Source organism: Scyliorhinus canicula, chromosome 5 (assembly GCF_902713615.1).
Source record: "Scyliorhinus canicula chromosome 5, sScyCan1.1, whole genome shotgun sequence".
Lineage (NCBI taxonomy): Eukaryota > Metazoa > Chordata > Chondrichthyes > Carcharhiniformes > Scyliorhinidae > Scyliorhinus > Scyliorhinus canicula.
This window is the reverse complement of record NC_052150.1, coordinates 96,843,560-96,868,637: the sequence shown is the minus strand read 5'-3', so window position 1 is coordinate 96,868,637 and position 25,078 is coordinate 96,843,560. Positions and strand designations below refer to the sequence as shown.

Sequence of the window (25,078 nt, the reverse complement as noted above, 5' to 3'; positions counted from 1 at the left end):
GGCTGCTGATTAGTTGTCACCCATTTTACCACGACTGCCTAAGATCAGTTTAACCTCATGAAAATTCTGGTTACTTTTTATTCAGATTTTATCAATTTGGTCAGGTGCTTGATTCTATTCTCAATTCTTCATATTTAACAATGATCAGGTATGATCGACAGAAGTTAACCCTGAAAGAAATCCACAACTGTCAGTTTATCAGCTGCATGAACCCAACAGCAGGAAGCTTCACGATCAATCCTCGGCTTCAGGTAAAGATGAATCACAAGACAGCTAGGAATGGATGTCAAATAAGACAAAATTTTCTGACAATACACCTATTCATTTTGATATGAGTGATAACAGTTCCAGGATTACGGGTTTCCATTCTCCCAACCAAGGTCCTGTCAACTGGAAAATGACAGTAGGTTAGGATGAATTAGTAAATAAATGGATTACTTTGTTTGAACCACATTCAGCTTGGTTTATTCAGCACATGTATCTGAATAGAGAGAGGCCTGATTTTTTGCTACTGGGTCGGAAGTCCAAAGTCAGGACAATTATTGATTCTGCAAATCTGAACCAGGAAAATGCGCCCCTGAAGGTCAGAGTTTTGGTCTTTGGGGATGATGGGTACAGATGAAAATGAAAATCATGGCGGGTGACCGTGGAGAGAGTTTGGAGGTTGCCGGCTCAGAGGCAGGCTGAACGGAGGCCAACCTCAGACTACCAGCACTTTGTCGCAGTAATGAAAACAACTAATAAACAAAAAGCATCCCTCCAACCAGCATCCCTCACCCCCCTCCCCTCCCCTCCAAACATACCTTTGGCCCTATGCATACCAAACCATGCCACTTCAGACCCCTTCACCCACCATACGTACAACCTCAATCCACTCCATGCTAACCTATGGCCCTTTGTACCACCAATGTCAACTTACTGCAAACTCATGCAAATCAATGCCTTCTATCCATCATCCTTGGCCCTTACACCTATCATGTCAACTCACCCAGTATCCACCATGAGCAGACAAAGTTACGTGTCTATTGATCAATTCACTATTTCAAAAGAAAACTTGTCATTTATAAAAAACATTCATCATATTTAAATTCCTTTACTCCCTTATGATAATAAGCATTGGAATCCGCAGTCCCACTTAAAACAGTTTATAAACACTTGGAGTTGTCAATTAAACTATGAACTGACAGGCACTCCGCTGCGATAATGGAAGTTTGTGCAATTAGCTAGTAGCACTAATCTGTTAATGATAGCCCACAGGCTATCATTATGTGAGCAGACAGAGTGAAACAGCAAGCAGCTTTTAAAATACTGCAAATAGTTTTATTTCAATTATTTAAAAGGCAGGGGATTTAAATGCCTTGTAAACTGCATTGGATAGCCCTCTTGACAGTTCTGTTGATAGTTCCAATGGATTTGACTGTTTCAGTGAACCAGGCAATTCCAATGAAGTTTGACAATTCTAATGAATGTATGCACTTTTTACACAGATTCCTGCCTACTGTTAACATTCCCAAAGGGCAGCTTACCTCTTTCAAGGGCATGTGTCGTCCCCCAGAGGTCTGCCAGGTCCATTACCAGAAGGGTACATTACCTCTCCAAAGAGCTCTGGCTTTAGACATTCTTCTATGAATAAAATGCACAGGCTAAATCAGATATGACTGGGACAGCTGCATTTTAACATGCGCAGTTACTTCTGTTAACCATAGATGTGCAACTTATAACTGCCTTAGTTACACCACCCCCCCCAACCCCACACCCCCTGTGAAAATAGTAGGTGCTGCGCTTGGGACATGACTTTTGGATTTGGGTTTATGCAGCCATTTTCGTAATGGTGGAGAGGCCATGTGTCTCTATGAAAATTCAGACCTGAAGCAGCTTTTCTCTTATTTCAGTGAAAAGAGCTATTTTAATATAAAATTTGTATAATTGTACATTTCCTATCAATCCATTATATGACTCGTATCACCCCTGCAGATTTAGATTTATTTGGCAATCTTGCAATTGATTCACTGAAATCTGTTAAAAGCAGAATCATAATAAAACAAAGATTCACAGCTGTCTGGGAATTAAGTGTGCCCATGAACATATTGCAACCAATGAAAAAATGATTTCAAAAGTGCTTCCAGTCAAAAATTGTCAGTTAAGCGATAGTTTCAAAATCTTTGTTTGATGTCTTGATTCCTCAGTAAGTCGATAACCAAGTTAGGCAAATGAACCTTCTAAGACTTTAAACAAAAATAGGAAATGGTCAGAGCATTATTATTAAATTTTCTTTAGGAAATAGCTTTACAAGAATTCAAATACATAGGGCGCGATTCTCTGCTCTCACGCCGGTTCGGAGAATAGAGGGCCGCGCAAATTTTCACGGCGACGCCGGTCCGACGCCCTCCCGCTATTCTCCGAACCCCGCACAAACTACACGTCGGCATTCCCGGCAAAGGCCTCGAAAGACCCCCCGACACAACCAGGATCCCAACTTATTGGACCCCCGCTATTCTCCGGCCCGGATGGGCCGAAGTCCTGACATCATCACGCACTGTTTTCACGCCGGCCAACACACCTGCTTTTAAAGTTCGTCAACCAGTCGTGCTGGCTGACGAGAGCTTCAAGGAGGTGAGCGCACCGCTCAGCGCACCGCTCAGCGCACTGCTGGAGTCTGGCCACAACGGGGAAGGCATCCCCGAGAACGGGAGGGGGTCCAGAGTGGGGGGGGAGTGGGGGAGACGGAGGGGGGAGTGGGGGAGGCGGAGGGGTGGGAGTGGGGGGGGGAGGGTAGGGAGAGAGTGAACGAGTGACCTGTCCAACCCCGGTTACAAAATGTCTGCCACCATGCCATGGCGTGCCGGTCACAAGGACACGGCCGCTGGTTGTCCTGTGGCTTACGGCCACAGGCCACTGACGCACCGGTGAAGAGGACGTAGTTAACTGCCCGTTGGATGCAGAAAGTGACCAGGGGTTAAGCTGCCCGCGTGTCAGCAGTGTGACCAGGCCACCAGGACACACAGGTATCCCGTGGCAGGCGGCTGCCGAGGTGTCGACTAACCTCCGTCTAACATGTCCCGTTTCTCTGCCCCCCACCATCCTTCTGTAGGTTAGCACAATGTCTGCGAACAGAACGGCTATGTTCTGCGCAGTGGTTGGGGCCGCTGCACTGCATTTGGAGATGGCGCAGTATCCACAGCCACAACCCGCAGTGGATGCAAGGCCAGCTGCAGCAGCAGAGAGAAGGGCCGAGGAGTTGCCAGTCGTCGAGCAGCATGGGGGGTAGGAGGAGGAGGAGAGAGTGAGGGTGCAGCCACGGCACCAGAGGCGACGACCAAAGCCGAGGGTGTACCGTGTCCGGATCTCTTTCCTAACAATGCCGGACATCACCTGCAGGAGAAGACTCTGTCTGAGTAGGCGGACGGTGATACATATCTGTCACCTCGTGGCGCATCTCGCCCCACGTGGAACGGGGGGAGGACACGCGATCCCGGTTGCCATCAAGGTGACGGTCGCCCTTAACTTCTATGCGACCGGCTCCTTCCAGTCTCCGAGCGGGGACCTCTCCGGGATCTCCCAGTCATCGGTCCACAGGTGCATCCGGGATGTGACCGACGCCCTCTATGCCATCGCGGACCGCTACAGCACCTTTCCCGAGGACCGAGCAACTCAAGACTCACGAGCTCGTGGATTTGCCAGCGTGGCCGGGATACCAATGGTGCAGGGGGCAATCGATTGTGTTCACGTCCCCATGCGCCCGCCTGCAGGGGACAGGGAGGTGTTCACAAACAGGAGGGGGACATAGTCCATGAATATCCAGGTGGTATGCGACCCCCACATGACGTTCATGAACGTCTGTGCAAGGTTCCCAGGGAGTGTGCATGACTCCTACATACTGGCGCAGTCGTACATCCCTGCGATGTTTGAGGGACGTCCTCCCCGGCTGAGGGGCTGGTTGCTAGGCGACGGGTTATCCGCTGAGGTCTTGGCTGATGACGCCTATACGGAGGCCTCAGACTAATGCGGAAACACGATACAACGAGGCCCATGCAGCAACCAGGGGTGTGGTGGAGCGCTGCCTTGGCCTCCTGAAGATGAGATTCAGGCGCCTGGACCGCTCCGGAGGGGCCCTGCAGTACCAGCCCGACAGGGTCGCTCGCATTGTAGTGGTCTGCTGTGCGCTGCAAAACATCGCGATGCAAAGTTGAGATGACCTGCTGCAGGAGGCGGAGGGAGAAGCAAGTGGCAGTGGTGCCAGCACAGAGGAGGAGGAGGAGAGGGAGGAGGATGCTGGCGGAGTGGCGGGCGCAGCACTCAGACACGACCTAGGTGCTGGTGATGTCCAGGAGGCGGCACGACGGACCCGGCAAGGACGGCGGGCATGCGACGCCTTGGTGGCAGCACGGTTCACGCGTCGTATGTGACGTCCCCGCTGAACACCAAACCACCACCTGCATCGCTAGTCATGCAGCAGAGGGTCAACAGACAACTGCCACCACCACAACCACAACCCCCCCCCCCCCCCCCCCCCCCCCCCACACACACACACACACCCCTTCTCAGTGTACATTGCTCCACTTCGACATCACCCTTACCACTGGATCCAGACGGTATGGCACAACATTGATGGCTGTGTCAGCGGGTGTGATCAGTGCCATGTGGAATGATGACAGCCCGCTCTGCGATGAGCTGTGAGCTCAGAATCGTTAGAGAGAGTCTGACCCATGGCAATAGCTGAACCATCCACCTTGGTGGCCGCTGAGTTCGTCACGGACACTCCATCACGTGCCCGCATGGGCTAACTGTGGGAGAGGGTGGGGGGAGGGGCAGGGACTGCACATCCGGCACCGATGTTTCACCGCCCGTCACCCCCAGCGACACTCGGTCACCATCACGATTCCTGTGGCTGTGGAACAATCACACGGTATTACAAGTAAGGTGGAACAGTGCGTTTAATGTTAACAATAATTTACAGGTGCCCTAGCCCCTACAACTAAACTGTGCCCTTCACCCGTGCCAACTTACTCAGTGTCTCTCTTTGTTGCCTTACGGGCCCTACCACTACGTCTAAGTGATTCCCCAGATGATACAGCAGGAGTGGAGGAGGACTGCTGCGAATCGCCCCCCTCGACTCGTTTCTCCTTCGGCAAGCGTTTCCTGGGGCGATCAGGCCTTGATGGGCCAGGCTGCTCTGCGGGCGTCTCGGGTGACGTTGTGCCACCCTGCTCTGCCTGCTGCCCACCCGATGCACCAGGGATGGGACGGGGGGGAGGCCGAGAATTCCGGGACGTCCAGTTAATGGGACGGGCCCCGAAACCACCTCCTCCCTCGGGGAGCCCGGTGGCCCCCGGGCCTCACTTTGGGACAGAGGTGCGAGCGGGGAGGTGCCCCGACACCTGGCGCTGCCAGTCCTGGAGGCCTGCAACGGTATCCAGCAGGATCCGAAGGTTTGCAGAGACGGAGTCCAGGGAGTTAGACATTCCTGCCAGGGACTGTGCGATCTCAACCTGTGAGTGCACAACGCCATCCAGCACATGTGTCAGGCGGTTGATGCTCTCCGCGACTGACTGCTGGGACTGTGCCATCGACTGCTGGGACTGTGCCATCGACTGCTTTGACTGTGCCATGGCGTGCTGTGACTGGGCCATGACCTGCTGAGACTCGGCCAAGGCCCGCAGCGCGCCGGCAATGTCGTGTTGGGTCTGGCGCATTGCTGCCTGTGAGAGGGCAACCCTGTCCAGGGCCGAGGATGACGCGTGCACATTAAGCCCAACGCCTTGCATAACCTGACCCATTGCCTCCACCGCGGATGCCACCCGTGCGGTGTTGGCCTGGGTTGCTGCCATGAGCGGCACCACTCCCTGCCCGTGGACGCGGTTCAACTCCTCTAACAGCGTCTGCAGAGTCTGGAAGACAGCCCTCATCCCGTCATTGTGTCCCTGGGTTTCTTGATGCATCGGCTGTGCGGGTGGGTTGTGAAAGTCCAGGAACTCGGAAAACGTCTGGGAGCCAGCTGCATGCTGGTCCTGGCCTGCCCTCCGCCAGTCCGGGCCTTCGGCTGCTCCGACCTCCACCTGCTGTAACTGCTCAGCTGTGATGTGCGACCCAGACTGTGACCCAGGAGCCTCATCACTAAATAGGCAATCCGGGGTGAGTGTCTCTGGGATGGTGGATGGTGTGGGAGATAGCTGTGCCGCAAGCTCGAGGTCGTCTTGGGTGGACGCCTCCTCGATGTCATCGGCCCGCTGAGAGGCCGCAGGGCGTTCGCGGGCCATTTCTCTCTCTTGCTCTCTCGCCGCCCTCTGGGCGTCCTGCTCCACAGATTCGGGTGGGGAGGATGGGACTCCCCGCTGATCGGGCACCCTCTGTCGTGCGGCCCTGGGTGAGGTGGGGGCAGATGCCTGTGTCCGCCTGGAGGCAGACGGCCCTGGTCGTTCGGCATCACGTCCTAGGGAAGAGAATGAAACGGGTTATTTAGAGACGCTCGGCTGGGCGCTGGACGGTCCCAGTGGGCAGGGTGTGAAGGGACAGAGGATTGGGGAGGTGTCCAAGTGGGCAGGGTGTGTGATGGGACAGAGGATGGGGGAGGTGTCCCAGTGGGCAGGGTGTGTGAAGGGACAGAGGATGGGGGAGGTGTCCAAGTGGGCAGGCTGTGTGAAGGGACAGAGGATGCGGGAGGTGTCCAAGTGGGCAGGGTGTGTGAAGGGACAGAGGATGGGGGAGGTGTCCAAGTGGGCAGTGTGTGAAGGGACAAGAGGATGGGAGAGGGGGGGTGTTTGTCATGCAGGGTTGTCTCACTTGTTGCAGCTCCGCCAACCTCGCATTGCGCGATCTCCCGGGTGTCAGATCCCCCAACAAGGTCCAGTGCCCTCTGCTCAAACGTGGTGAGGGGGTGCAGGATGGGCGAACCCCCTCCAGTCTTGTTCCGCTCACGAGTGTTGTGAGCGGTCTTGTCCTGTTGGGGGAGGGGGCATAGGTAGATTGTTACAACACGGCAGGTATCAGCAGTCCGTTCAGATACTGGCACAGTTTGGGGGTCAAGTTGTAATAAGACCATTGCATCTCTCCACGGGGGCCAGAGCGCTGGGTCTGTGACTACTTTGTGAACCACCCTCAACTCACTCTGCCCCAATCCCCCTCCACCCCCCGTGCCGGGGGGGGGGGGGGGGGGGGGGGGGGGGGGGGGGGTGGGTGATTAAGTAAAGGGGGGAGGGATGGTTGTGACCCGGGGACACCCTCTTGGCACTTACCCTGGCAGTCCTGGTGAGGTCGTGCATCTTCTTCCGACATTGCTCTGCAAACGAGGGGTCTGCCCCACAGCACTGATGGCAGCAGCCACCTTACGCCAGGCCTGGCGCACCGCGCTGGCAGGGTGGCGATGCCCTCTACGCGGGCAGATGATGCCCCTCCCCTGCTTGATTGATTCGAGCAGCGTCTCCACGTCAGCCTCCACGAATCGCGGGGCTGCTCTCCTGAGCTCCGACATCCTGGCCACAGTTTCTGTGCTCGCCCGCGCCTTTTTACGACGTCGGGCGGCGTCACGTGGGCGTGTTCGTGTCGTCGTCGCGTTCCGGCGTCATCGTGCACGTGATTGACGCGGCCCCGTTCCTAGCCCATTTCCCGGACGTGAATATGTCGGGAACTGGGCCGTGTCGGGCCGTCGCAAAAGTCGGCTGTGAAAACGGCCGACTTCGCGATTTTCCGCGGGTGCGGAGAATCGCGCCCATAGGGTCCCCAAACGGGGTTATTTCACAGTATCCACCCATGACAACCAAAGTTCAATGCTAGACTTGCAAATTCTTAAGTTACTTATAGAGTTGTATTTTGTATGTTTGAACGTTACGCACCTTTAGGCCATGATTTTCTGTGAAGCCTGGAGATAGATTTCAGGACACAAAGATACAGAACCCTTTCATCTGGACATGGGGTCAACCCTTTGGGAACATTCACTGTTGACCCTGCCATAGTCTGAGGGGGTGGGGGAAAATCCTTCAATTTCATAATCCCAGTGTGCACCCACGCCACAAGGCCCACAGCACATCGTAGGGTGTTTCAGGGGAAAATAGCAGAGGGCTACTGCCATCCAGCTTGACATGAGATTGAAGTTTCAACGCACCTTTTGTACAAGGGTCTGAATGAGTTTCACTACTCACTTCTATCTTTTGAATATGCAACCTGAAACACTAGATGGAATCCACTATGCCTTGCCATACCAGGTGTCCTTGGAGCCCAGCTGAAAGGACAGTAATTCCAAAGGGAATTCTTCCCCAGTTTGTATTTTCTCTGATTTGTAATAGAGGTTCATCTCGAACAAGGTAAACAGCTGCTTGCTGCTGGGACCAAGACGGAGTACATCTAACTTAGTGTGAAAGTGCGCAAAAAAGGTCTATACATACTGGGGGCCCAGAAGTCTCCAGCATTGTTACTTGTTTGGATGAGTTTTCAAGCTTTGTTTAACTCTCGATGGGCTTTTCATTGATGTGAGGCCTCCTTATAGTAGACAGCTAATGTGTGATTGAATCCTATAATTCATGGGGCACCTTGATTTTCTAACAAAATTGATTTTGTTTTCATTTTTCCCTATTTTAGAGACATTTTACAGTGTTTGCGGTCAATTTTCCTTCAACCGATTCCATGGAGATGATCTACAGCAAAATTCTAAGTTTTCATTTTCAACATTTGAATTTTGCAGCATCAGTAGTAAAGACCACACCTGCGGTGGTCCAAGCAGCTATCTGGCTTCAACAAAAAATGACCCACATGTTCTTGCCAACAGCCATTAAATTCCACTACATTTTTAACCTTCGTGATCTCTCCAATATTTTCCAGGTGAGTAAGGTTGCAGATAATATAGCTGCAACTTGTTTTATCTGATTTCCGTTGGAAGGAAACAGTTGACTGGTGTCTGCATTTTTCTGGAATAAATTCCTATTCTAGTGTGCAATGGAAATAGAATTCAGAACATTCTGTGTTCTGAATTCAGCACGGTAGCATGGTGGTTAGCATAAATGCTTTACAGCTCCAGGGTCCCAGGTTCGATTCCCGGCTGGGTCACTGTCTGTATGGAGTCTGCACGTCCTCCCCGTGTGTGCGTGGGTTTCCTCCGGGTGCTCCGGTTTCCTCCCACAGTCCAAAGATGTGCGGGTTAGGTGGATTGGCCATGCTAAATTGCCCGTAGTGTCCTAAACAGTAAGGTTAAGGGGGGGGGTTGTTGGGTTACGGGTATAGGGTGGATACGTAGGTTTGGGTAGGGTGATCATTGCTCGGCACAACATCGAGGGCCGAAGGGCCTGTTCTGTGCTGTACTGTTCTATGTTCTATGTAATTAACGTGTAACACAGTGAGAGATTGGGTGATAGACCTAGATTCGACATTGCACTTTCCTGTTGTGACTTGAACGCATCAGAACGTTTGGTGAAAATCTTCTCTTCCTTTGCTGACTGACGCTAAATTAAGTGAGTTTGGACCATCTCACTCCAGTTAATCCCAATTCCTAGTATGTGTCCAGAGCACAAACTGCTACAACTTTAGCATTGATTTGTAATTTTTCTCAGAACTTCCTTTCCACAGTGTTAGGATCCCCATAGAGATAGATAACTTTCAAAAAGAGATGAATTTCCCAAGCACCTAATGGTAATAACCAAAGGACATTTCCCGTTGCAAGGCTTTAACTGTATCAAACAAACAAAAGGCAATATGAATCAAGTGTTACGTAACAGGCAACTAACACATCAAACTAAAGAAAAAGTACACTTGCGTTAGCTAAAGCAATTGAAATACATCTTCCAACTTCTTTCCCTGTGTACCACATTCCTGGCAGATGTGTGTAGGATTGTAAGATAAAGTCAAATCCAGTGTTACTCCTAGCCCTCCAGCAGATTCACTTCTCTCAGCCATGATAGGTTCAAACTTCCCATGTCCTTCAAACGCCATTGCACTTAGCCTGAGTTTCCAGTTTTGACTTTTACCATCAAAGCCTACCTCGGCGACTCCTTGTTCCTAAATCTCTAAAATGTAATTTGTTCTATTTCCTTCCTTGCGAACAGAAAACAAATCCTGACTAGTATTCTCCTCTACAGTAGTATCTATCCTCTCTCTCTCCCTCTCTCTGCCTGTACACCTCACAAAGGAGCTTACCTCTTTAAAGTAAGTCACTGCGGAAAGTTGTGAAACAGTCACTTGATTTCAGTACATTTTCGGATTCCCAATTGTACCTTGTATTTAAGGAGACAATTTAAAATATAACTGTCTTGTAAAATCCATTATTCATGACAATAGCTTTTTCCCTGGTTCAGCTATAGAGATTGGGGAACTTATTCTAGGAAAACATTGAGTGATACCCCATGGTGCTGGCAGTGGTATGGCACATTAGTGCAAAAGTGAGCTACTTGCCAGATTGACTATGTTCTATAATTATAGTAAACTATTTCTGAACTTTATGCCGTTGTCAGCTTGGTTTAATTGGTAGCACTCTTTCTTCTAAGTCACTTGGGCTATTTGTACAAATCACACTCCGGCAGCTGAACTTATAGGGGCCAAGGATGGGTGAATCGAGGTTGGATGGAAAGTTAATTTTAAAAATTGAAGTAGATCTCAACATATCTCGAATCCATTGACTTCAAAATTTATTAGAGGTGGGTCAATGGGCAGGAAGCCTACCGAAGCGCACTAGATTGGTCAGTCACCAAAATTTTAAAAAGCGGACAATATCTCCTTTTTGAATCTCCCTGTGATAGGCTGATCCTCCTTATTCCCTCACAATAGGCTGAGTATAGCCCCCATGCAACCAACCCCATTTACAGCAATGTCCAATTCACTTGATCTCACCCTCGCTTGTCCTACAATGTCAGAATTACCTGAGATCTGTTCCTCAGCTGCTTTCTCACTTCAACAATCTGATAAAACGTCATTCAAACACACAACTATTGATACTGAAGAAAAATCCCATTGAAAATAGTTAAATCCTCTCAAGTAATTATTCAAAAGCAGCTATCCTGTAATCACAGAAGGGACAGATATTCCTTTAATAACCTCTTAAAACCGCCAATCAAACTGTGTGCGCAACCACCTGCTGAGTGAAGTGTATCAGCAGCTTTTTTGAAATTCAGACAAACATTCATAACGGGGCACAACTTTTAAACAAACCATTACAGCTTCAAATGATGGAAGTTATTGGAGCTACAAGAACGGGTGGCTAGTTTTTTTTTAAATTACACCGGCAGACCCCTCATTTAAAGAATTTCAGGAGCAGGTGATGGTGAAGCCCAGCATGTTAGTGCAAAAGATGAAGCTGAAGCATTTACAACCATTTTCAGCTAGAAGTACCAAGTGGATGATCCATCCCTATGCCCTTCTGCATACTCCACACTTGCTTGGATGAGTGTAACCAATAACAATGAGGAAGCGCAACACCATTAAGGACAAAGCAGCCCACTTGATAAGCACCTATCCACCATCTTACACAATCAATTTTTTCCACCACTGCAGCGCAGTGGCAGAAGTGTGTACCATCTACATGAGGTATTGCAGTACCTTGCCAAGGCTACATCGACAGCACTTTCCAAACCCACGACTTCTACCACTTAGAAGAACCTGGCAGCAGATGCATGGGAGCAACGCTCCCTGAAGGTTCCCCTCCAAGTCGCACACCAGCCTGACCATAAACAATATTGCCATTCCTTCATTGTCACTGGGCATAAGCCCTGGAACGCCATTCCTAATAGCACTGCGGGTGTATATACAACACGTGGCTTACAGTGGTTCAAGAACGCAGCTAACCGCCACATTCTCAAGGGCAATTAGGGATAGGCAATAATTGCTGGCCTTGCCATTAACACTCACGTACCATGAGTGAATGATAAAAAAGACTACCAAATAGACAGAAGAAAAATGTAAAGGCGCCCTGCAGTTAATTTTTTGCAGCACATCTGAGACACCGATTCTTCCAGACCTCCCGTTTAAAAGTCTTAACAACTTCGCCCTGCTCTCTTCTCGGCCCTGAGTAAATAACGGAGTCTCAACCTTGGCTGACACCTATTGACAGAGTGCTATACAATTGGAGATACTGCCGTAGATATGACTTGTTCAGATATATGTTAAACATTTCAATTCTACCCACCATCTCTCTTGACTCTTCCATTGGGTGTGATTTTCCCACCACGTCATGCCCGAGTGAATTGCGGGAGAACCCCAAATCTGGCTCCACAATGGCCACGAAACATGAGTCACCTGACTTGCGGTGCCCAATGCGAGGGTGTGATCCAGGTAATATTTAAATGAGCCCTTAGGTTATTTAAATATCCGGATGCCGTAATCTCACAGCACCAGGTGGTCAACAGCCATGCCTGCGAGGCCTCAACTGGCCGACGTTTAGCACTGGAAACCACAATCGTGAACTAGCTGTGATGGCACCTCCAGGGTTGTTGGGGGGGGGGGGGGGGGGGGGGGGGGGGGAGTTCCGCAGGTCATTTGGGCCCCCCATGTGGCCAGGGACCGGACAGGGTAGTACTCAGGCACTCCGCCTGGCACCTGGGCAACCTGACAGTGCCAAGCACTGCCAGCATGTTCAGTTGGCCCTGACAGTGTGCCAGGAGCATTTCCATGGTGCCAGGCTGGGATGTGCCCAGGTGCTAGGCTGCCCAGTGTGCCCACCCGTGGTAGGTTGGCACTGCCAAGGGTCAGTCCTGGGGGCCATTTCCATGAAAGTAGGCGGCTGATGGGGGTGGGGTTCAGGGGGTCAGAGAAAGATTGGGGAGGGGGGGTGAAGGGATGTTCCTGAAAGGTGGGTGTAGAGATCAGGACAGCCTTTCAAAATGGCGCGCCACTCGGTGAGGAGCAGGTCCTGCTGGCGAGCTCAGCTCCCCAATGCAGGAAAACTCCTACGTGGCCTCGATGAAGAGAAACTCCCCCAGGACCAGAAAGACAGCAAAGTGCCATCTAATAGTGGTGTCACTCTCAACACTGCAGCCGCCGGGAAACACCTGCCAAACATGCCAAAAACGGGACTCGGAAATCTTTCCAATGAATTGCACCCATTGTCTCTAAATCGCGACATTGTTTGTCCAACATCCAATACTGAATGTAAATTTCTTCAAACTAAATATTGGGAAGACCAAAACATTTTCTTGAGTTCCTGCCACAACTGCGTTTACAAGCCACTTCATCCATTCCTCCCCCTTGTCAAATGCCTGAGGCTGAAACAAATTGTTCACATCCTTGCTGTTGTATTTGGTACCAACATTGGCTTTCTCCACACGTGCCATCACTAAAACTGCCTCTTTCCACCTCCATAGCACTGCCTGATACCACTCCTGCTGAAGCTCTGAAACCCTCATTCATACCTTTTTTTCCTCTAAACTTGACTATTCTGGATATCCTCTCTGCTGCCTGTGTACCAAATTCTGTTCACCCGAAACCCCTGTGCTCACTGAACTGCATTGTCTCCTGCTCAAGCAATGCCTCAATTTTAAAATTTTCATTCTTATTTTCAAATCCTTCCATGGCATCAACCCTCCCGATCTGTAATTTCCTGCAGCTACACTGTCCTCTGAGATATTTTAGTCCTTCAATTTTGGCTTGTTAATCATCCTAAGTTTAATTGTGATGCCTTGGGTTTCTTCAGCTCTATTTGCCACTCCTAAACCTTTCTACCTCTCTATTTCACTTTCCTCTATTACAGAGACTCATTAAAACCCACCTCTTTGATGCAGTTTTTGGTCATGCGCTCTAATTTCTCCTTGTACGTTTGGGTGCCAAATGTTGTTTGCAAAGGCCCTAAGACATTTTGCTACATCAAAGGCATTATTCTAATTCAAGTTGTTGTAACCTCTGGTACTACCTGAAGAAGAACCAGGGGCTGGATATACCGCCCTGCTACGCCACATTTCTGTTACAGTACGCCGCCGGGATACTCCGTTACGCCCGCCAGCTGGTCAATGAGGTTTCCCATTGTGGGGCAGCCCCACGCCGTCTGGAAACCCCTGGGCTGCCGGCAAAATGGAGCATCCCGCCATCGGAGAACCCAGCCTCCAGTGTTCTATTGTCCTGGCTAACCATCTTCTCTCAGATGATAACTTGTGATTCATCTCATTAACTGCGCTTCCTATATTATAACAGTGACTATACTTCAAAAAGTACATCATTGGCTCCAAAGTTTGTTTGAGATATTTGGTGGTGGTGAAAAGCGCTGTATAAAAGCAAGTCTTTTATTTTCGTGTTAAGGGCATCATTCATCTCAATAATATTAAAGCAGAAAATACTAGTAATAGTCAGCAGGCCTAAACAGCATCTGTGGAACGATGGGCGGGATTGATTTTTGACCGTTCCCGCCTGTGGGATCTTCCTGTCCTGCCGGCGGTGACTGTCTCCCTGCTGCCACTGGATCCCTGGCGGCGGAGAGTACAAATTGTGGAAACCCTGTTGACAGCGGCGGGAATAGAGGACTCTGCTGCCGACCAGTGGCGGAGCGCCTCTGCCAGTGTCAAACAGGCTGCTGGGAGGTTATGGAGATTCTGCCCAATGTTTCAGGTTGATGACCTTTCATCAGAACTGGTTGTGGGAGATCGATATTGGTTAACCAAGTAGAAAGGCAAGGGATAGGTGTTTGTTTGTGGAGGGCTAGATGAAAGAACAAATGGGAGAGAGAGAGAGGGGTGGATGGCTGAGTAATTGTACGAGGAACGTTGAGGGTAGAAGGCAAGAAGAGTGGTAATGGGAACAAGTAAAGATGGGATTGGAGGAGTTGTTATCTGGTTACAGGAGAAAAGCAGAGGAGGATGAGGACATGGAAAATCTGAATAAATAAGAAGGCTCCCAGAGGTGAGGAGTATTTATGTAAAACAGGTAGACCACCTTGCCAGCCACGTAACAATTGTAGATTACCCACCCTCTGCATGAGCCCACACCATCTTCATTGCTAATGTTTGTGCAACCATTCTTTATCACCAGCAGCCACTGTGGAGAGACAATAGGGCAGGTTTTTAAAATTTAATATCTAAAATTGGAATTTGACAATCTTCAAACTCAGCCACCATTTCCTCTTTCTTTTCCCTGGCTCTGTGCTTGCCTATGAACTTTTTTGTTAATAAACATTTTATTGAGGTATTTTTGGTATTATAACAACAACAAAATAAACAATGTACATGAAACTATAAACATAATGCAAAAGCCGTCTCCCTCCCTTACAGGTCCCACCTATATTAACTCCCTACTCTAAGCTAAACTACACCCCCCCCCCCCCTTTTGCTGACGATTAATTTTCCGTGAAGAAGTCGATGAACGGTTGCCACCTCCGGGTGAACCCTAACAGTGACCCTCTCAAGGCGACCTTGATTTTCTCCAAACAGAGAAAGCTAGCCATGTCCGATAGCCAGGTCTCCGACTTCGGGGGCTTTGGGTCCCTCCAAGCTAATAGCATCTGTCTCCGGGCTACCAGGGAAGCAAAGGCCAGAACATCTGCCTCTTTCTCCTCCTGGATTCCTGGGTCTTCCAACACCCTGAAAATCGCCACCTCTGGACTCAGTGCCACCCTTGTTTTTAACACTGTGGACATGACATCTTCAAACCCCTACCAAAATCCCCTAAGCTTCGGGCATGTCCAGAACATGTGGACATGGTTCACTGGACCTCCCGCACATTTTGCACACCTGTCTTCCACACCAAAGAATCTGATCATCCGGGCCACTGTCATGTGGGCCCGGTGAACGACCTTAAATTGTATCAGGCTGAGCCTGGCACATGCTGCAGACATGTTGACTCTACTCAACGTGTCTGCCCATAGCCCATCCTCTATCTCACCTCCCAGCTCCCCCTCCCACTTGCGCTTCAGCTCCTCGGTCTGCGTCTCCTCTGACCCCATAAGTTCCTTGTAAATGTCAGAGATGCTCCCTTCTCCTACCCACCCTCTGGAAACTACTCTGTCCTGAATCCCCCTTAGGGGTAGGAGCGGGAAGGTTGACACCTGTTTACGTAGGAAGTCCCGCACCTGCGGATACCTGAATTTATTTCCCCTCACCAACCCAAACTTCTCCTCCAGCGCCCTCATACTTAGGAAAGCTCCCCTCTATAAACATATCCCCCATCCTCTCAATCCCTGCTCTCTGCCATATCGAGAACCCCCCAACCATACTTCCCGGGACACACCGATGATTATCACAGATTTGGGACCAGACCGATGCTCCCATATGTCTCTTACATTGCCCCCAGACTCTCAGGGCCGCAACCATCACGGGGCTGGTGGAGTACCGTGCCGGCGGGAACAGCAGAGGTGCGTTACCAACGCCTCAGACTGGTGGCCTTGCATGAAGCCGCCTCCACACGCTCCCATGCTGACCCCTCCCCCACCACCCACTTCCTGATCATGGCTATATTCGCTGCCCAGGAATAGTTACAAAACTCTGGCAGCGCCAGCCCGCTCTCTCCCCAACTCCGTTCAAGCATTACCTTCCTTACTCGCGGGGTCTTGCCCGCCCAAACAACCCAGAGATCACTTTGTTGACCCGTTTAAAAAAGAACCGCGGAATAAAGATGGGAAGACATTGAAACACGAACAGGAATCTCGGGAGGACCGTCATCTTCACCATCTGCACCCTCCCAGCTAGTGACAACGGTAGCGCGTCCCACCTCCGAAAATCGTCCTTCATTTGGTCTACTAGTCGGGCCAGATTTAATTTATGCAGCCGGTCCCAGTCCCGCGCCACTTGAATGCCTAGGTACCTAAAGCTTCCCCCTACTAATCTAAACGGCAGCTCCCCCAATCGCCTGTCCTGTCCCCTCGCCTGGACCGCAAACATCTCACTTTTCCTCATATTTAGCTTATACCCCGAAAACTGACTAAATTCCCCCGGAATCCTCATGATTTCTTCCATCCCCTCTATTGGGTCCAATACATACAGAAGCAGGTCGTCTGCATAGAGCGAGACTCTGTGCTCCACATTCCCCCATCCCCCCTGACCAGCCCCTTCCAGCCCCTTGAGGCTCTCAGAGCAATTGCCAATGTCTCTTGCTTGCGCGAACAACAGTGGGGAGAGGGGGCATCCCTGTCTCGTCCTTCGGTGCAGTCTAAAATAGTCTGATGTTGTCCTATTCGTACGTACGCTCGCCACAGGAGCCTGATACAGCAACCCGACCCAGTAAATGTAGCCCCGCCCAAATCCGAACCGTCCCAGTACCTCCCACAGATAATCCCATTCTACCCGATCAAAAGCATTTTCTGCATCCATTGCGATCACTACCTCCATCTCTCTACCTCCTGGGTGCATCATGATCACGTTTAACAACCTTCTTACATTGGCCACCAACTGCCTACCCTTAACAAACCCCGTCTGGTCCTCCCCAATGACTTCTGGAACACAATCCTCAATCCTGGAGGACAAAATTTTGGCCAGCAGTTTGGCGTCCACATTCAACAAGGATATCGGCCTGTGGGACTCACACAGCTCCTTAGTTCTTGTCCCGCTTCAGAATTAGCGTAATTGTGGCCTGTGACATCGTCGGGCGCAGCACGAATCTCTCCCTTGCCTCATTGAACATCCTCATCAACACCAGCCCCAGTATCCCAGAGAACTTTTTATAAAACTCCACTGGGTACCCGTCCGGCCCTGGGGCTTCACCCGCCTGCATGGCCGTCAGACCCTCCACTATCTCTTCCAACCTGATCGGGGCCCCCAGCCCTTCTACCAGCTCCCCGTCCACCTTTGGGAAATTCAGCCCCTCCAAGAAGTGCCTCATCCCCTCTGGCCCCGTAGGGGTTCCGACCTGTACAGCCTACTGTAGAAATCCCTAAACGCATTATTCACCCCTGCTGAATCTCCAACCAGGTTCCCATCTCCGTCATTTACTTTCCCTGTCTCCCTGGCTGCCTCCCTCTTTCTAAGTTGCTGTGCAAGCATTCTGCTGGCCTTCTCTCCATGCTCATAAATCGCCCCCCCCTCGCCTTTCTCAGCTGTTCCACTACCCTCCCTTTGGTTAACAAGCCAAACTCCATCTGTAGCCTCTGCCATTCCCTTAAAAGCCCTGCCTCTGGGGACTCTGCATACCTCCTATCGATCTGTAGTATCTCCTTTACCAGTCGGTCCGTCTGTACCCTGTCCACCTTCTCCCTATGGGCCTGTATCGAGATCAGCTCCCCTCTAACCACCGCCTTCAGTGCTTCCCAGACCACCACTGCTGAAATTTCTACCGTGTCGTTGACCTGCTGGTAGTTCTGAATACATTTCCTCAGCCACTCGCACACCCCTTCGTCAGCCAAAAGTACCACATCTAACCTCCAGTGCAGGCGATGGTTACTGTCTTTACTAACCTGCAGGTCAACCCAGTGCGGAGCATGGTCTGAGATTGTGATCGCCGAGTACCTCGTGTCCACCACCCCTGCCAGTAAGGCCCTGCTCAAAATAAAGAAATCCATCCGGGAGTACACTTTATGCACGTGTGAGTAGAAGGAGAACTCCTTCACCCTCGGCTGCCCAAATCACCATGGAGCCACCCCCCCCCCCCCCCCCCCCCCAATCTGCTCCATGAACCCTTTTAGTTCCTTTGTCTTTGCTGGCACCCTGCCCGTTTTTCAAGCTTGACCGGTCCAAACCAGGGTCAATAACTGTGTTGAAGTCCCCTCCCATGACCAACCTGTGCGAGTCCAGGTCCATTATCTTCCCCAGCATCCTCTTTATAAACTCCACATCATCCCAATTTGGCGCATACACATTTACTAATACCACCTGCACTCCCTCCAGTTTCCCACTGTACCGGCCCCCCACATCCGAGACGATTCTACCCGTCTCAAACACCACACCGCTTATTGATCAGGATCGCAACCCCTCTATTCTTTGAGTCTAGTCCCGAGTGAAAGACCTGACTGACCCAGCCTTTCCTCAATCTAATCTGGTCAGTTACTTGAAGGTGCGTCTCCTGCAACATTACCACGTCCGCCTTCAGTCCCCTAAGATGCCCGAACACACGTGCCCTCTTGACCGGCCCATTTACCCTCGAACATTCCAGATGACTAGCCTAGTTGGGGAGTTCATTGCCTCCCCCCCCCTTTGCTGATCAGCCATACCCTTTTTTGGGCCCGCTTCCAGCCCATGCTCCACGTCTCCACCGGCCCACCCCCAGGCAGCCTCCGGCCCCAACTTCCTCTCTGTCCATTTGCCCAAGTCCCTCCCTCGTCAGCAGAAACTTACCCCCCCCTCCACCCAGTAACAACACTCTGTAACCCTACCCCTTTAATAAACCAAACATATGCACACCCCCACTGCGCTTCCGTGAGCTAGCCGGCCCAGCTAGCTTGGCGGCCCCATCCCTGGTGCCGAATAGTCTCCCATCTATTGTTCCCACCCTCCCCCCGCTCATTCAAACATACTCCAACATCAAACAATCCCCACACAATTGCCCGACAGAAAAACACCAAGATCTGAACAAGCACACCTCCATCCCCCAACAGTGTAAATGAAAACCTTAACCCTAACTAAGGGCTGCCGCTCGTCCCAAATCAATGCAAAAGGCATTACAAACAGCTTCCACAAAACGAAAAAGGAGAAACTTTTTTTTAGAAGAACAGAAAAACAAAAAAAGAACATGAACATTGCAGCAAAGTTCAAAAGTTCTCAGTCCACCACCAGCCCTTTCCTTTTCACGAAGTCCAGTGCGTCTTCAGGCAACTCGAAATAAAAGTGCTGTTCCTCATGCATGACCCAGAGAAGGGCCGGATACAGCAGTCCGAACTTCACCTTTTATTTAAAAAGGATCAACCTAATCTGGTTGAAACCTGCTCTTCTCCTGGCCACCTCCACAATCAGGTCCTGGTAAACCCACAGGATACTGCTGCCCCACTTACAGCTCCGTGTCTGCTTGGCCCACTGTAGAATACGCTCCCTATCCAAGTACCTGTGGAATCTCACCACCATTGCCCTCACGGGGTCTCGCATTTGCGGCTTCCTCATGAGTGCTCTGTGAGCCCTGTCCACCTCTAAGGGCCGGGAGAATGCACCATCCCCCAGCAGCTTCTCAAACATATCTGTTTGCCCCAGCGATGTATGCCCCAGTGTCAGCTCCTTCGGAACCCTCAGGGAGCCCAATGATTCTCAAGTTCTGCCGGCGGGTCCTATTCTCTAGGTCTTCCACCTTCTCCAGGAGCTTCTTCTGCTGGTCTCTCATCATCCCCACCTCCAACTCCACCGCAGTTTGATGATCCTCCTGCTCAGCCAGCACCTTCTCTTCCTTTTGGATCGCCTGATTTTGGCCATCCAATCTAACCTCCAGCCCAATTGACTCTTTTATTGGGTCCAAGCAGTCCCGTTTCTGCTTAGCAAAGCCTTCCTGAATAACTTGCAACAGCTGCTCCGTTGACCACTGGGTCGACAAGCCAGAGGTCCGATCATCCACCATGCTCCCTCCCGCTGCAGCTTCAACCCAAGCCTTCTCTGTCTTTCTGTTTCTACCTTTACTAGCACTTCTCATCCTTCTCTCCATGCACCGATGTGGGAATTCAGTACACAATTGTCAGTGTCATTGGTTTTACAGTTCAATTCTGGTAGAAAATCGGGGGAAAAGGTCCAAAAGTCTGACCAGAGCGGGAGCCACCAAATGTGCAACTTACTCCTTCATAGCCACCACCAGAAGTCACCTATGAACTATTAATCTGCAGTGTCTTCCATTTCTAATGAAAGATTATTAACCTGTTAAATATATTTCCCTCTCAACACATGAGGATTAATTTTTGCTCCTAAGATGGGGCCACAGAGTCGGTAAAGTTCCCAACTCCACATAACCTGGCTTGGAAGAAAGTGTAAGTTGTATTTTCGTCCTGAGATGGATTTATGATTGGAGGTGGCATAGCTAGTAACTGGAGCCGGGTCTGCCGTCTCCAGAAAGATTGGGGAGGCAGCCACAGGTTTCAAAGGCTCACTCATGTCAACCAATGACCCCCACACCCACCATCCTTTACTTTTGCATCCTCCATACCACCTCAGCCATTGTCCACCATGGGCAGACCTCGGGAGTCATGATGAGATCAAATAAATAAAGTTTTAAGTGTCTATTGATGCCTTCATTATGTTTTTTAAAACAACACTTGAGCTATTTAATTTCTTATGAAAACAAGCATTTCACTCAAGTACTTATTCCCTATAAAAACAAGTATTTGTATTCATAGCGCCATAAAAAAACTTTACAATCACTTGGAGCTTTCAATCAAACTCTGAATTTACAGGGACCACCCCACAATGATAACAATGTGCTTTTGAATCAGATATGCAGCACTGATGCTTCATGACATCCCTCAGGCTTATGTCAGTAGGCACGATGAAATTGCAAATGGCCAAAACAGGCTGTTTTTAAAAAAATTTAACCTCTTGGTCATTCAAATGCCTTGACATATTGACAGTACCAATGAGTTGATCCATTTTTTACACACATTAATGTTTGGTTTCAACAATCCCAGAGGGAAAAAGACCTCTCCCCCAAAAATAATTGGACCTGACCAAAAGGGTCCCTTACCTCTCCAAAAGTGCATTCTCGTTTATCAAATGACTCTGGCAGCTTCAAATCTTTTGTTCAAATGTCTAAAGCATGTGATTTGTGTTTTGCATATCCTACTAATAAAAATTAGATTTGCTTGAAGACAGCTTTGCTTTTACATATTCCGTGAACCACAGATATACAAGTTATGAGCACCACCCACCTCCGTCTTCCCTGGTGCCGGCCCCACCCACCAAGTGAACTGGTGACTGCTGGGGTCAGGGGTAGAAAATTCTGGAATCGGGGGTGTGGTAGTCGGTATTAGGGGTATTACGGTACCCAGGTTGAGGCTGTAAGACCATTGGTGTGGGAGGTACCTGAGACAGCAAGCTCATTGGTGAAGCCTGCCTGCTGGTTCCGCCCAGTAAGGCGGAATATAAGAGTCTGTGTCTCCCCAGCTGCTGCATTCTGTACCTGCGCTGCTGGGGGAAACATCTAGTCCAATAAAGCCTTCAATTGTCATCCAATCGCGTTTCTGGAGTCATCACGGGGCTCTGGTGCCATTTTAGCTAAGTTGGAGATCCCTTGTGTTCCTGTGTATATCAGGTCATATTGTCTGACTTAGTCAGTGTTTTCCAGAATTTACTGTTTTTAATTTTGATTTGCAACATTCACAGGATTCGAAAAGAAATTCATCAATCCTCTCTGGTTTTTATGAAACCTTGCTGTTTGCAAAAACAGGATGAGTGCCTGCATTTCAAGCAATGTATTTTATGTTGAACCTTCTCATGATGTTTCTGAGGGACAGTAAGACGCTACTAGTTAGATGTGTTCTTTCTTGTCTTGTTTTGAATGAGAAATACTGAGAGCATTTGCAAATTTTTCCTCTGAAGTAAATAATATTAGAAATCAAAGATATGGAGGTAAAAATTGCTATGCACTCCACCTATTTGTTAAGGCTTTGATCCCATTGCCAAATCATTGAGACCCATTTGGTTGGTACCCTGGGTAAAAGCCGAAGATAGGCAATGGGTTTCACCATGTTCACAGTGCTTTGGTGGCTGCGATGCGGCCACCAATCAAATGTAATGCTTGACAACTTATTTCAATTTTAAACACTTCTGTCAAAGGAGGAGTAAGTGTGCTGGCCCTTCTCCAATTGCCTGCTCCCTGGAGCCCACTACAGCCCTCTTCTTGCCACTTATCTGATGGGTTCTTCTGGCCAGACAGGTGGAGCTATGTTGGTTCTTCTTGTCAAGTGAGCTAGCAAATAGATTAGTTCCATGTATTTTAGGAATGTTCCCTTGTTTATGTCCTTAGCTTTAGTCCCTATCTAATATCACTATTTGTATTGAATCCAACTTTTTATTTAAACTTGTTGAAATTGATTGCTGAAAAGTTCTAAACAATATTTTGTTTCATTTCAGGGAATCCTGTTCACACTTCCCGATTGTTTAAAAAAGCCAATGGATTTGGTGTCGCTCTGGCTTCATGAATCATCCCGTGTCTATGAGGACAAGCTGGTACAAACACGAGATTCTGAACTCTTCCAGAAAATACTCTTGGACACTGCCAAAAAATTCTTTGAAGTAAGCCTATTGTCACAGATTCTTAAAATAATACAGTACCCGAGGCGATTGAACTCAACATAACTGCTGTTCTCTGAAAAAGCTTTCCAAATTATCCCATTCCTCCTGATTTTTCTCGACAGCCCAGAAAATGTTTGCACTTCAAATATTTATCAAATTCCCTTTTGAAAGTTACAACTGACCCTGTTTCCACCATCCTTTCAGGCAGTACGTTCGAGATCATCTAACATGCTGTGTAAACAATCTTGTCATGCCTAGTTCTTTTGCCAGAGACATTAAATGGGTGATTTTTTAGTAATTGACCCTCCTACCACTGAAAATAGCTTCCCAATCAAACCTTTCATGATTTTGAACACATCTACCAAATCTCCTTTGAAACCTTCTGACCTCCAAGGAGAAAAAGTCCAGTTTCTCCAATCTCTGCACGTAAACTGATTGCTTTCTTTCTGAGCATCATACGAGTAAATCTCCTCTGTACCCTCTCCGAGGCTTTGATATTTCTCCTAAGGTGGGACTAAAGGGGTGGGATTCTCCCCCACCCGGCAGGGCGGGGGGGGGGGGGGGGTCCCGGTGGGATGGAATGTTGTGAACCACTCCAGCGTCAGGGCCGCCCCGAAGGCGCGGAAACCTCCGCATCTTCAGATGCTAGGCCCGCCCCAGAGTGGTTGGAGCCCCCGCGGGCAGGCAGGAAAGGGGCTTGGCGCCAACCGGCGCCGAAGGGCCTCCTCCAGCCGGCGCATGCGCGTGAGTGCCAGCGCGTGCTGGCGTCATCCCCGCATATGCGCAGAGGGATTTGCTTCCGCATCGGGATTGGCGGAGGACCATGGCCTCCGGTGCGGACCAATAGAGTGCCCCCACGGCTCAAGCCCGCCCGTGGATCGGTGGGCCTCGACCGCGTGCCAGGTCACCGTGGGGGCACCTCCCGGGGCCAGATCCCCCCGCGACACCCCAGGAACCCAGGAGCCCGCCCGCGCTGCCAGGTCCCACCGGTAAAGGACCTACTCTAGTTTACGCCGGCGGGACTGGCAAAGAAGGGGCGGGACTTCGGCCCATCGCGGCCCGGAGAATTCGGTCACCCCCGGGGCCCATTGAGTCGCGCCGGACCCTGCCATTCTCCGAGACGGGCATCGTGACTCATGCCGGGGCAATTTTTTGGGGGGCGAGAGAATTAGGAGGATGGCGGGGGCAGGATTCACGCCACCCCCCAGCGATTCTCCAACCCGGCGGGGGGGGGGGGGGTCGGAGAATCCCGCCCAAGGTCTGCACTATGGAAAATAGCCAGCAGATGCTGAAAATTGCCCGTGGTACTTTCTTTAATTACAGAACTAATCTGTATTTTGTACTATTCATCTGCTACTGTAATTGACATTTATAAAATGTCTCAAGTAGTAATTTTTTTTTGTATCTGACGATTTTTATGAATTCCTCAAAAATTGCCTAAGCGGCTGATCAAGGTCAAATAAATAATCTTATTTTGTTGTTCCACTGAAAAATTGTTTAATATGAAAACTTGATTTGCTTTTAAATTAATTTTTTTGAATCATTTTGAATTAGATTGTTTGACTTAATTCGAGATGTTAATTTTGGAATGGGCGAAAATTAAAACATATGTGAAAGTGCCCATTTCTGCCCTCGCCTTTTCCCTTTCCTCCCCACTGCCCAGAGCCACAATAAGCTCTCCATTGTCTTCAGCTTCCACCCACCAGACTCCACGTTTATCAGATGCTCCTCCGCCATTCCTGCCGCTTCCAACCTGAAGCCATCACCAGTCACAACTACCTCTCTCCTTTCAGCATTTTGAAGGACCTGTTCCCTCTGAGATATCTGGTCCATTCCTTAATTGCTCCTTCCCACATCACCTTTCTATGCAAATACAGAAGATGCAATACTTTCCCTTTTACCTCCTTCCTTATTACCATCTAGGGTTCCAAGCACTCCTTCCAGAGGAAACAGCAACTTATTTGTACTTCTCCCAATTTAGTATCTAGTATTGCTGCTCAAGATTCCATGTTGGCAATACTTGAGAGACCCAACACAGATGGATGACCGCGTTACAG

At 49.8% G+C, this 25,078-nt stretch overlaps 1 protein-coding gene across 2 annotated transcripts in view; it reads left to right on the top strand.

The window, feature by feature from the left end:
• LOC119966149 (dynein heavy chain 11, axonemal-like) overlaps positions 1-25,078 on the top strand; it is a 622,669-nt gene that overhangs the window by 345,456 nt on the left and 252,135 nt on the right. For both annotated transcript variants that reach the window (XM_038797431.1, XM_038797432.1), the window contains 3 exons: positions 149-251; positions 8,572-8,811; positions 22,860-23,021. In XM_038797431.1, coding sequence (XP_038653359.1) covers positions 149-251; positions 8,572-8,811; positions 22,860-23,021 — 505 coding nt within the window. The remainder of the gene's footprint in view (positions 1-148; positions 252-8,571; positions 8,812-22,859; positions 23,022-25,078) is intronic.